The sequence below is a fragment of the Salmo trutta genome, chromosome 2 (genome assembly GCF_901001165.1).
Source record: "Salmo trutta chromosome 2, fSalTru1.1, whole genome shotgun sequence".
In the NCBI taxonomy this organism is placed as follows: domain Eukaryota; kingdom Metazoa; phylum Chordata; class Actinopteri; order Salmoniformes; family Salmonidae; genus Salmo; species Salmo trutta.
Genome location: NC_042958.1, coordinates 10,021,857 through 10,034,334, shown reverse-complemented (window position 1 = coordinate 10,034,334; position 12,478 = coordinate 10,021,857). Strand labels below are relative to the sequence as shown.

At 45.4% G+C, this 12,478-nt stretch overlaps 1 protein-coding gene across 1 annotated transcript in view; it reads right to left on the bottom strand.

Annotated features, from left to right (window-relative positions):
* Nucleotides 1–11,470, bottom strand: part of LOC115150309 (activin receptor type-2B) — a 61,168-nt gene extending 49,698 nt beyond the window's left edge. Inside the window, exon 1 of the mRNA XM_029693463.1 lies at nt 10,879–11,470. Within this exon, the coding sequence (XP_029549323.1) occupies nt 10,879–10,930 (52 nt within the window). The 5' untranslated portion in view covers nt 10,931–11,470. The remainder of the gene's footprint in view (nt 1–10,878) is intronic.
* Between the last annotated feature and the right edge of the window lie 1,008 nt (nt 11,471–12,478).

The following is a 12,478-nucleotide window of genomic DNA, read 5'->3' as shown; positions in this document are numbered from 1 at the left end:
CTCATTCTCATCCCAAACCAACAGGGTCTGCAGAGGGCACCTTCCGACTGGAACGCTGGAATCTCAGTGGGGGGCTCCAAAACTAGGTCACGACAAGGCTTGAACCGCATACCTTATGCAGAGGTGGCATAGCATAGGCCTGAATGTACTGCACATTCACCATTGTCTACAAGGTCCGTTTCCAAAAGGTCTGACCTTCTGAAGGCCCTCTCCGTCACAATATAAACCATCGAAATCAATGACTCCAGCTGGCATTGTGTGTGTAGTGCGGGTGGGGAAACACCCTGTGTTCACCAACCACAACAAAAAGCAACAGAATACAGTAACACACAACTCTGGCCACACAGCGCAAGGCAACGCAGCTGCACAGTTTTCAAAATGAGGATAGGATTTACTTCGTTCCAGGACTCTGAAATGTTTCAGCCTCATTTATCAGTCTGCGTGGCTCGGAATACACTGCCGCCCATCTGACAGTGACAGCATAATATTAGCCTATTGCTTAATGTGTGGCGATCAATCAGTGTTTTCCCTCAGTGACAGTACAAAAGGACCCTAGACAATGGACCCACAAAGCACCAACTGAGCCTCAGCAGCACCAGGGAGAGATGGGCATAACTCCCGAGGTTCTCTTTCAAAGCATCTCACAACTGCCAGACAGAAATGTTAAGGGATAAATCCTTACTGACGCAAAAGTATGAGATGTGTAAATATTTGTCATAGGATTTGGCCGTGGGGGAAGTTTCCTGGACCTGAAAGTAACCCTAACAAATAGCCAATATGAACATGCTGAGCCCCCTATTAGCCAGCTTGTGTTAGTCTACCCTACATTTAGAATAATCACACAGCCTGGAGCATGACCTCCACTCTCTATTTTCTCAAATTAAGCTCAGAGGAAATGTTAGCTCTGGAAATGTAGGCTACTCAATTCTGAAAATTAGCCTGTAATATTTACAGTTCCCCCAGTGGTGTGATAAAGTTTTCAGAGTCAGTCTACATCCTTGGGGGCTGTCCATTTCCCATGCAGCTGTAGACAGCCATTGTTGGAGCCTTATTCACAGCAGGTGGTCAAGTCACTGGGTTTACCATGACAAAGACACGCCCCCTGTGACCCTCTCCCTCTGTCGCTGCCCCCCCCCTTCCCTCCCCCAACCACTCGAGAGGATCTTGCCATCCCCATGTCTATGGTTCGGCCTGCTACCCCTCTCAGGACTTGGGGAATAGGTGACCCTCTCCCACACTCCTCCAAAATTGCCATTGTCCATCAATAGTGAATGTATGTTCTCTAGAGGGTCACGGTGACATTAAATTAAACAAGAATAGAACAGAACCAAGGATTCCAGCAACGTTTTGGCTGTGGCCTTGGCTTACAATATGATACAAACGTATGATGAAGCTGAGTCACAGGCAACGTCATAAGAGGAATCATTTTTTTTAAAAAGGCACAGAAAAATGGCTTCAAGGTCTGAAATATTCATTTTTTCCACCTTTTGCTCCCTCTCAGCCAGATCAAGGCCGTGCTGCAACAGGATGCCCAAGACATCAGAGAAATGGCCAAACAGAAGTCTGTTTGTAAGTGTAAGTGTGTGTTGACGGTCTGCGACAGCTGGGCCCGAGACAGGAGGGTCACCAGAGGAGCCTGGGAGTCTACGTGAATCAGTGTACGCCTCCATCTGGAGACGGCGGATGAGGAAGAAACCAGACGAGCAGCTGCCGCCGTCATCTCCATCAAAAAAAAACAACAAAAAAAAGCTCAAGCAAGGGAGGGAGAGCAGGAGAGAATAGGGAGTTGGCTCCACAGTCTACACACAGCACAGGCATGGAGCGTGATGTGATGAGGAAGGACGGGGAGAGGACCTTTTCATTTAACTAGGCAAGTCAATTAAGAACAAATTCTTATTTACAATGATGGCCTACCCCGGCCAAAACCTAACCTGGACGATGCTGGGCCAATTGTGCGCTGCCCTATGGGACCCCCAATCACGGCCGATTGTGATACAGCCTGGAATCGAACCAGGGTCTGTAGTGACGCCGCTAGCACTGAGATGCAGTGCTCTAGACCGTTGCGCCACTTGGGAGCCCAATTGAATGGAAAGGGTTGGCCCCATCTAGACGATGGGCACCTTCTCTTTTTAATACCAAAACTTTGATTTGGTGTCAACTAGCCTAATGACAGCCAAACTGCTTGGAAGTTGAAAAATGCAGGCCGCAACCAGGACAAATGTAACATGGCCTTCAGTCAGAGTATGTTGCTGATTGTCACTCTGACAGAGCTCCAGAGTTCCTATGTGGAGATGGGAGAACCTTCCAGAAGGACAACCATCTCTGCAGCACTCCACCATTCAGGCCTTTATGGTAGAGTGGCCAGACAGAAGCCACTCCTCAGTAAAAGGCACATGACAGCCCGCTTGGAGTTTGACAAAAGGCACCTAAAGGACTCTCAGACCACGAGAAACAACATTCTCTGGTCTGATGAAACCAAGATTGAACTCTTTGGCCTGAACTCTCTGCAACATGGATAGATGGAAATCGGCACATAATACTTCAAATGAAGAAACATATCCTATTCGCATATTCAACTACCTGGAAAAGTTGAGTTAGTACGTAGACATTTTTGAGCTGGTATGGAGAGAGACATCTGTGGCAGGAGTGACCTTCCCTAGGCAACTGATCATTGTGCAAATGAATTTATGCTTTCAATAAACATTTGGAGAGGGAAAAATTGTTTACATATCAACAATCCTTTGATTCTAAGCCAACCCAGACTGTTTGTCCTAAACAACCCACCTTTCTAGGCCCTATTGTTTAAATATTCACGCAGTTAAAGTTAACATCCCTAATCCACACGTCGCAGAACAGTCCTTCACACGTCCGCGTCCTTCAGAGTCCAACCCAGACGTAAAATGGGAATCTTTGTTCTCACCCTCCCCCTCCCCCCTGATCTGAGGGAGGTGGTGTCAATATCCTACTAAACTCAAAAGGGGAATGGGTGACTGACCACCATCCCCCTGCCTCCTCTCCCAGTCCCACCCCCAGCATGGGGCCCACGGGTTCCACAAACAGGCCTCAGCAGCAGCCTGCCTGACATCTCAGCACAGGAGGAGGGGTGGGTCAGTGCGTGGGACACAAAAGCAGATGGGGGCCCTAGATAGGGGCTGGGTCTGCCCCACCAGAAAGGGGACCCAGATTCTTAGACAAATGGCCTCTAGAAAGGAGAGACCTAGGAGGGGGGAGCCACCCCGCAGGTCCTCTGGGGGAAGAGGAGGCTTCTTTCAGACACGGGAGCATGAGGGCCATCAATCCCACAGTGAAAGGAGCTCCAAAACCAGCAGCCATCCCCCTCCCCCCTGGCACTCACAGCGAGTTAAAGTTGTTGCAACCACTTCTCTCTGAAATGGGGAGAATGGGTGGAGCAGTAAATCAGAGGACAGAGGGAAAGATAATTATGCCCCAGTGCAAAACCAAACCCTAGCCAAAACCAAATCCCAGGACTACCTGGCCTGATAACTCCTTGCGGTCCCCAGTCCACCTGGTTGTGCTGCTGCTCCAGTTTCAACTGTTCTGCCTGCGTCTATGGAACCCTGACCTGTTCACTGGATGTGCTACCTGTCCCAGACCTGCAATTTTCAACTCTCTAGAGACAGCAGGAGCGGTAGACATACTCTGAACGATTGGCTATGAAAAGCCAATTTACTCCTGATGTGCTGACCTGTTGCACCCTCTACAACCACATTATTATTATTTGACCCTGCTGGTCATCTATGAACATTTGAACATCTTGGCCATGTTCTGTTATAATCTCCACCTGGCACAGCCAGAAGACTGGCCACCCCTCATAGCCTGGTTCCTCTAGGTTTCTTCCGAGGTTCCGGCCTTTCTAAGGAGTTTTTCCTAGCCACCGTGCTTCTACATCTGCATTGCTTGCTGTTTGGGGTTATAAGCTGGGTTTCTGTACAGCACTATGAGATATCAGCTGATGTAAGAAGGGCTATATAAATACATTTGATTGATTGATAGCCAAATCCTCTAGAGATGTCCCGTGGCTCTGGATGGACTGGGTTGGTGGAAGTAGTTTAGGGAAATAGTTCCACCTACCCAATCTATCTTGCAGGTCAGGTTGAGTTGAGTTTCCACCATATTGCTGAGACCTATTTGATTCCTGTAGATCAAAGTGTCTAGCGGCTGGGGCTAGAGGGTTGACGTCATGGTATCGGTCTGGTATTGGTGATCAACTCAAAATGTAGAGAAGAGAATGTTCTGGCAACGTTCTATAAGGACAGAGCACGGGCACGGTACTCCTGCTACAGAACAGTTCCAAGGCAAAGAACACAGCATCAGTTCAAACAATATTTCATTAACTAGTGGCTTCTGCCGTGGTCAAGAATATCCCATCATTTTATAAGAATTCTTGTACCATATAATCTGCAGTTAGGCAACAGAGATAAAAGAGCCAGATTGGAATCTCATTTATTTTGTGAAGAGAAAAACCATGAAAGTGGATATGGGTAGAATCTAGATTGTTGGATGCTGTCCATCCATTTACCAAGCGGGATATGAAATTGACTCTAAAAGCTTGATCTCTGCGTTTTGTGCTAAACAGTAAACATTGGTAATATATTATCATGCTATGAAACGTGGCACGTATCATCGAACAGCAAACACTTGGCTAATCCCATCCCACTGCATGTTCAGGAGGACTTTGAGTGCTGCGTATGATGTACGACGCGGCCCACGGCAAGATAAGGCCTTGCCAAATATCATTGTTTATGTACCGCATTCCACCCATGCGGCTTTGCCCAGATACGTGTTATCGGCATAGGTAAACAAACGCTGGGGCCAGAACACTGTGGCTTCTCAGCAGCACACAACCGAGCTGGGACGCTCACAAGCCTTCCCACTTCAAACACTGCACTCGCACTTCAGAAATAATACAATTGGGGACATAAGGATAACACTAACCTGAGACATTATCCAAGGTTTGGCAAGCAATGCCTGTTTGTCAGCACTCAGCATGTTTACCAGGCCCATGCAGAGGAAAAAAGTTCACAAGGACGGTGATAAAGTGCCTCTCTCTTAAAAGTAAACCAATCTCAACCATGTCTATAGGCGTATAGGCTTAAGGGTTGCCCATCCCCAAGCTTCAAGCATGAGCACAGTTAATGACAGTTTTCAGCAGGCAAACAACTATGCATGTGGCCTCATCATGGCAGTTAGCTAAAGGGGTCAACAGTGCCCCACCAGGAATGGCAAGGATGAAGACATAGGAGCATTAGGATAAGGTTTAACTTAGAAACCCTGGACCAGCCAGTGTACTAAAGATGACAACCGCAATCTGGTCTGGCTTATGATTTTCTGTCTCCTGTAAAAACCTATATTAATAGCTGTTAGGAGAGACTATATTAAGGCTTCAGCTTAGCAAATAGCTGAAACATCTGGCAAATACAGCAAAATAAGCCTGTAGTCACTAACTATACTTTCATTAGGCTATCAAGAGTAAATCAGTGTTTGTGTGCTTTTTCAAATAGCCAGCACATCATACATTTACCCCTACGCAATCATCAATTCAGCCGCTCTGTCAATACACAGTCAATGCAATCATGTTCCATTTCCTTTCGCACAGCGTCTTTGCTGTGGGCGAGAAAATGTAATCGCTCACTGGGCCGCAGTGCTCCATTGAATACATTTTGGTTGGGTTCAAACCTGCCATGAGTCGCGATTTGTGCCAAGCAGCAGCAGTGGAGTCAAACATGGATGGCTCATGTTTCCCATACACTGGGAGAAGGGAGCCCCAAGGACATCCATGTTGTAACCAGATTTTTTGATCTGTGCTTATCATATTAGCCCCTGATTCATACTGTGGGTTTTGGAGATCGGCACTTAAATTAGGAAAGAAGCTACTGTAAACCGACAGATTAATGGAAGCAACGTTTCTTCGCTTTCGGGGACCGAAGCCAATCACATAAGGAAGGCATGCAAGTGGTGCATTGTATACATTTCTTCCCGTGTTTGCGCAACATGTTATGAAGGAGCGTGCTAAGCCTCTCACAGCATGAGGCGGACGACGAGGAAATTCCACAGCCAGCGCTGATCTCCCTCGCTGCGCCAACCAAACTCGCTGCTTCCTTCCTCTTCTCTCGGCTGGCTGCTGGAAATGTGGCAGATTCTGAACCCCACTCTCAAAAACAAGACTTTTGCACAGAGGTGATGAAGAAAGGTGTACCGTCGCGTTGCTTCAGTTAGCCACATCGTCACATTCAACGGAAGCTGATGTTTATTCATTCCATCATGGTCACAGCCTATTTCTTTACAATAGGCCTATTTGTACTTGCTATTGAACAATCACTGCTTTTTCTATGTGAGATTTGCTTTCACAACAAGCATTGAGAATGATTTTGCTGCGGGGGCCAGATTTCTATGCAATGAGATTAATTTCTGCTTGTTTTGTTCCATTCTAGGGAATGACTGAGCAAACATGATAACGAATACAAGTGTTGATGAATGAACAGCATGGAGTCAAGCAGGGGTTGGGATTTTCAGGGCAGAATTCCAGTCCGTCTCTCTTGTTAAAGTGCCAATTGCTTTCTACAACAAGTTATGAGGTGGGGCGGAAATGACGCAAAAACTACAAGGTGCCTGCCATCTTTATGAGAAAGATTGATTCATGGCTTCATTCAGGGAAAAGCTCAAAACAAAATCAACCTTTTCTGTGGGCTCACACATTCATCCTTTTTGGAAAAGAAACAGCGCTGACCGATTCTCTCCCAAACAACTATGCCATGAATCTCCTATAGCTCAACATCTTTGTTTCTTGGTAGGGGGGGAAAATAGACCCTGTCACTTTAAATCTCTACGCCTGCTAGAGGCTACCCATCCCCCACAGTGTTTGTCCCCCTCTTACACGCCCCCTCCCTAATTCTCTGTCAATGCGCTATAAAATGTACCCATATGAAAATGATAAATGCATTCAACTGCAAATCTTGGGACAATATGCAGAAATGGGCTAGATGTTGTGTGTGTCAGGTAGCGAAGAGAGGGTAAAGCAGTGGCCATTATAACCCAGAGGAGCAACCCTCCCCCACTACACCATGTGGCCAAACCTTTGAAAATCCAGCACAGCACACACAGACACACCACATTGTTACTGATTCAGTGATGTTATGATGAGAGAGCACTAAAAGCATTCCAAACCCCATGTCCTGCTCTCACACACACACACACACACACACAGCACATGCACACACACATATATACACACACGCATTGGTGGGCAAGGTCAATCGACACCAGGACATGCAGCCCTTGCCTCGGCTAACGCCGTGCTGTCATAGACGATACGGGACAATCGCAGTCTCTCCTCCACTCAGCAAAAGCCAATGAATCGACAGGAGTGATTGAGGAGAGAGATGCTATGACTCAGGTCAGCATCTCCTGCTAGTAGAGAGAGAGAAAGAGAGAGAAAGAGGTAGGAGGGAGGGAGAGGTAGAGAAAGGAGAGGTAGAGGAGGGAGAGAGTGAGAAAAAGAGAAGTAGAGGGAAAGAGAGGTAGAGGAGGGAGAGATGGAGAGAGCATGGGCAGGGATTCGGCTTCCTTTGTCTCAACAGAGTGGATGATAAGCTGAAAAGAGCAGAGCACAGCGAAGCTGCATATTTACTACCTCTGCTGCTATCCAGGGAGCCACGGAATCAGTGAGGCCATTACACAACGCATACAGCAGCCAAAACAGATCGTTTTATGGGACCCCTCTTACAGCAATGCAAAACCATTTTACTATTCTGGCTGCTAATGATCTGAGTGGCAGCGATGATTTGGCATGTTTCATTACAATGACTTGTCTCTTCCCACGGACTTGCTCAGAAAGAGGATAACACGTGATATATCGGCTATGAAAAGCCAACTGACATTTACTCCTGAGGTGCTGACCTGTTGCACCCTCTACAACCACTGTGATTATTATTATTTGACCCTGCTGGTCATTTATGAACATTTGAACATCTTGGCCATGTTATGTTATAATATCCACCCGGCACAGCCAGAAGAGGACTGGCCACCCCTCATAGCCTGGTTCCTCTCTAGGTTTCTTCCGAGGTTCCGGCCTTTCTAGGGAGTTTTTCCTAGCCACCGTGCTTCTACATCTGCATTGCTTGCTGTTTGGGGTTATAAGCTGGGTTTCTGTACAGCACTATGAGATATCAGCTGATGTAAGAAGGGCTATATAAATACATTTGATTTGATGTTCAATAGTAGCCCAAATGTTTTGGTTGTGTATTGAGGACGTAGCTTTCTGTTGCTTGCAAGAAACCAAGAGTATTGCCATTGACTTATCAAATCCCTAGTGATCTTTAGGACTTGGATGGTTGAAAGGACTTTCTTGTATTAAGGTAGAGATGTACATATAGGTAGGGATAAAATGACTGGGCAACAGGATAGACAAACAGTAGCTGCAGCATGTGAGGAGTCAAAAAAAGGTTAAATGCAGATAGTTAAAAAGTTAGCCCAGGAATCTATTTGGTTAGCCCGGATAACTATTTAGCAGTCTTATGGCTTGGGGATAGTAGCTGTTCAGGATCCTGTTGGTTCCAGTCTTAGTGCATCGGTAGCTCAGCCCCAGTGATGTTCTGGGCCGTACGCACTACCCTCTTTCAGCCTCCTGTGGTGGAAGAGGCATTGTCGTGCCCTTTTCACGATTGTGCTGGTGTGATTGGACCATGATAGATCCTTAGTGATTTGAACATGAAGCTCTCCACCCGCTCTACTACAGCCCTGTTGATGTGAATAGTGGCGTCCTCGGCCCTCTGTTTCCTGTAGTCCTGGATCAGCTCCTTTGTCTTGCTGATGTTGAGGGAGAGGTTGTTTTCCCTGACACCACACTGCCAGGTCTCTGACCTCCTCCCTATAGGCAGTCTCACCATCATGGTGATCAGGCCAACCACTGTTGTGTTGTCAGCAAACTTAATATTGGTGTTAGAGAAGACTAAGCACACACCCCTGAGGGACCCCTGTGTTGAGGGTCAGCGTGGCAGATGTGTTGTTGCCTACCATCACCACCTGGGGTTGGCCCGTCAGAAAGTCCAGGATCTAGTTGCAGATGGAGGTGTTTAGTCCCAGGGTCCTGAGTTTATGATCTTGGAAGGCACTACGGTGTTGAACGATGAGCTGTAGTCAATGAACAGCATTCTCACATAGGTGTTGCTCTTGTCCAGGTGGGAGAGGGCAGTGTGGAGTGCAATCGAGATTGTCATCATCTGTGGCTCTGTTGGGCGGCTTACGAATTGGAGTGAGTCCCGGGTGTCTATGGTGTTGATGTGAGCCAAGACCATTTCATGGCTACAGATGTGAGTGTTTCGGGGCGATAGTCATTTAGACAGGTTACCTTGGTGTTCTTGGGCACAGGAACTATGGTGGTCTGTTTGAAATGTAGGTATTACAGACTGGGAGAGCTTGAAAATGTCAGTGAAGACACTTGCCAGCTGGTCAGAGCATGTTCGGAGCACACGTCCTGGTAATCTGTCTGGCTCCGCGGCCTTGTGAACTTTTATGTAGGCTAACCAAGTCACTGTAGAATGCATTGAACCTACACTGCATTTAGCCTGATGACTCACACTAGAATCTTCCGCTGCTCTGTCGTTGGCTACATTTATTATTGTACTTCGGAGAAGAAAGTAATGTCCCTGGGCGTGGTGTAGCATTTGGCCAGAGCAAGTAGTACGGGGAGCCAGGCAACACTGTATTGGCTAAGTATCCAGAATTGCCACTTTGTAACCAATTACCAAAATATCAGGACATTAGGATTGTGTTTGACAACAAGCATAATTTGTGTCTGTGCTTTGGAATGAATGTTAATCACACACAAAGTGATTCATTAACTTGATACATTTTTTTTCAGATATGTGACATAAATCATTTTATTTCAACAAAAACGAGCCATTTTAGAGGAGGGAACTACACAACAGAACAATCACATTGGGCATTTAATTCATTCCATTTAGCGTGGAAATCCAGAGTAGAATACTTCTAAAAACCTATTTTTAAAACCCCAAAGCATACATTATTTGTTGTTACAACAAAGACTATTAGGCTAGACTACGTGATATTGGGCTCTGTGGAATAAGTGTGGGATTCTACTACTTGTTGTGATCTGAAATAAGAATCATTCATTCCAGGATCAACACCTCCCTGTCATGCGCTTCAATGGGGAGAGAAATCTTCACTCATGCTTCAAAAAATGTTGTCTACACAGGACAAACTGCACGGACAAATGTGTCTTATAAACGTGCAAACACTTCAAATCAGCTTGTGGATCTCTTGCATATTTCTGTATTTTCCAACAGAGTACCACACTTCTATATTTAAATGATCTTTGAAACATTATGAGGCCACATGACTTAATTCATAGTTCTGCCAAATACGAGCTGCCATACCTAAATAAAATATATAGTCTAATAGAAACGATACATCTATTTTCATCACTGAGCCTTGACAATTGATATGACAAAATAATGGAAATAATTCGGAAATGATATGTGGTTGCGATCTACTTATTGATCTTTATAGACAATGAATCACTGCATCGAGAAGCCTAAATAACCTCTCGCATCGTCACTTATTAAAATAACATAAACAAGATGTCAACTATTGAATTACTGCATTAGCTATTTCAATGCCATTTGATAACTATAATTGACATGTGTTATTTTATTAAGGAAATATCAATAGCCAAGCGGCTACCTACAGCATGTTACCTCTGGATTGTTTCTACATTATTAGAATCATCCGAATTGGTGTTTTGCGAATCTCTTCCAATGTGAAGTCACTGGATACATTGTATAACTGATTGACAAGTCACTAACCTCAATAAGCGATATGACATAATAGGGTGCTTACCTGCACAAAAAGTTCCCAGAAGAAGTGCAAAAGTCAGCCAGGAAGCAAACATATTCCTTTAATTAAAAAGAAACACACCAGATGTTCTCCTTTTTAACCTCTTTTCCTTTGCGAACATTTAAAAAGATGATCGGCATAACACAACGAGCCAAATGACCCAAGGCCTTCGATGTCCACAGCACCAAGAGTTCGCGTTGCTTTTGTGTGTACAGTCCCCCAATGCAACAAAATTGCACGGGCTAGAAGTAAGTTTTACATATAAACAAATCCATCGGGAAAGGATCAGTCGATTCCAGGATGTAAAATCGACAAGGTAAAAGAAACTCGATGATTAAAATAAACAAATGTCTCGCTCCGCGGTGCGCGTTAACCGTTTCTACTCCGTTGTCGTGAGTCGCTGAGGACAGGGTCCGACATTCACATGCAAGAAACTGAACTGAGTCCAAGATGGCTTCTGAGAGGGGAGTAAGCCAGAGTAAGCACAGTCAGTGGGAAAACCCGGATGTTTAAATAAAACACAGGAATGCAATCAAAGAGGCATGGGGTGGAGTGCAGTGCAGCAATCCTGGAGCAAAATACTAGGCAGGTAGTAGGACATAGAGGGAATTAAATCAGAGGCTACGAGACGTTGATATAAAGGTCAACAGGCAAAAAAATATAATATGTGGAGGGAATTGCTGATGCCTACATCTAAACAGCAACCTATTTTTGGCTTAACAAAAGTGGTTGGAAAGAAAACCTGGTTTGATTTTTGGAAAAAGGCTGCACACTAAGTTCTGCTTTTTATAAAGGTAAGTATGCTTTCATTACAATATGTTTATTTATCTTAGGTATCCTGGAGATCAAGTCAATTAAACCATATGAAAAAAGGTGAAATGACCAATGGCAGGTTATTAATATAGCCTATGTACATCTCTGAATTAGGTACTTATAAGCCTATCCACATATAATGAATCTTTATGAATACCTGCTATAAATAGCATGTTCAATTGGTTATTGTAGTTCTAACAGCATATTACAATGACATATTGTATGTGAGCAGAGCCATATATAAAGCCATATACCCTTATATAGAGCCATACATATGTAACCGATGTGAAATGGCTAGTTAGTTAGCGGTGGTGCGCGCTAATAGCGTTTCAATCAGTGACGTCACTCACTCTGAGACTTGAAGTAGGGTTTCCCCTTGCGTTGCAAGGGCCGTGGCTTTTGTGGCGCGATGGGTAACGATGCTTCGTGGGTGTCAGTTGTTGATGTTTGCAAGGGTCCCTGGTTCGAGCCCAGGTTGGGGCGAAGAGAGGGACGGAACCTACACTGTTACACATACACTATATGACCAAACGTATGTGGACGCCTGCTCGTCAAACATCTCATTCCAAAGTCATAGGCATTAATATGGAGTTGTTCCACCTTTTGCTGCAATAACAGCCTCCCCACTTCTGGGAAGGCTTTCCATTAGATGTTGGAGCATTGCTGCGGGGACTTGCTTCTATTCAGCCACAAGAGCTAGTGAGGTCGGGCACTGATGTTGGGCGATTAGGCCTGGTTCGCAGTCTACGTTCCAATACATCCCAAAGGTGTTCGATGGGGTTGAGGTCAG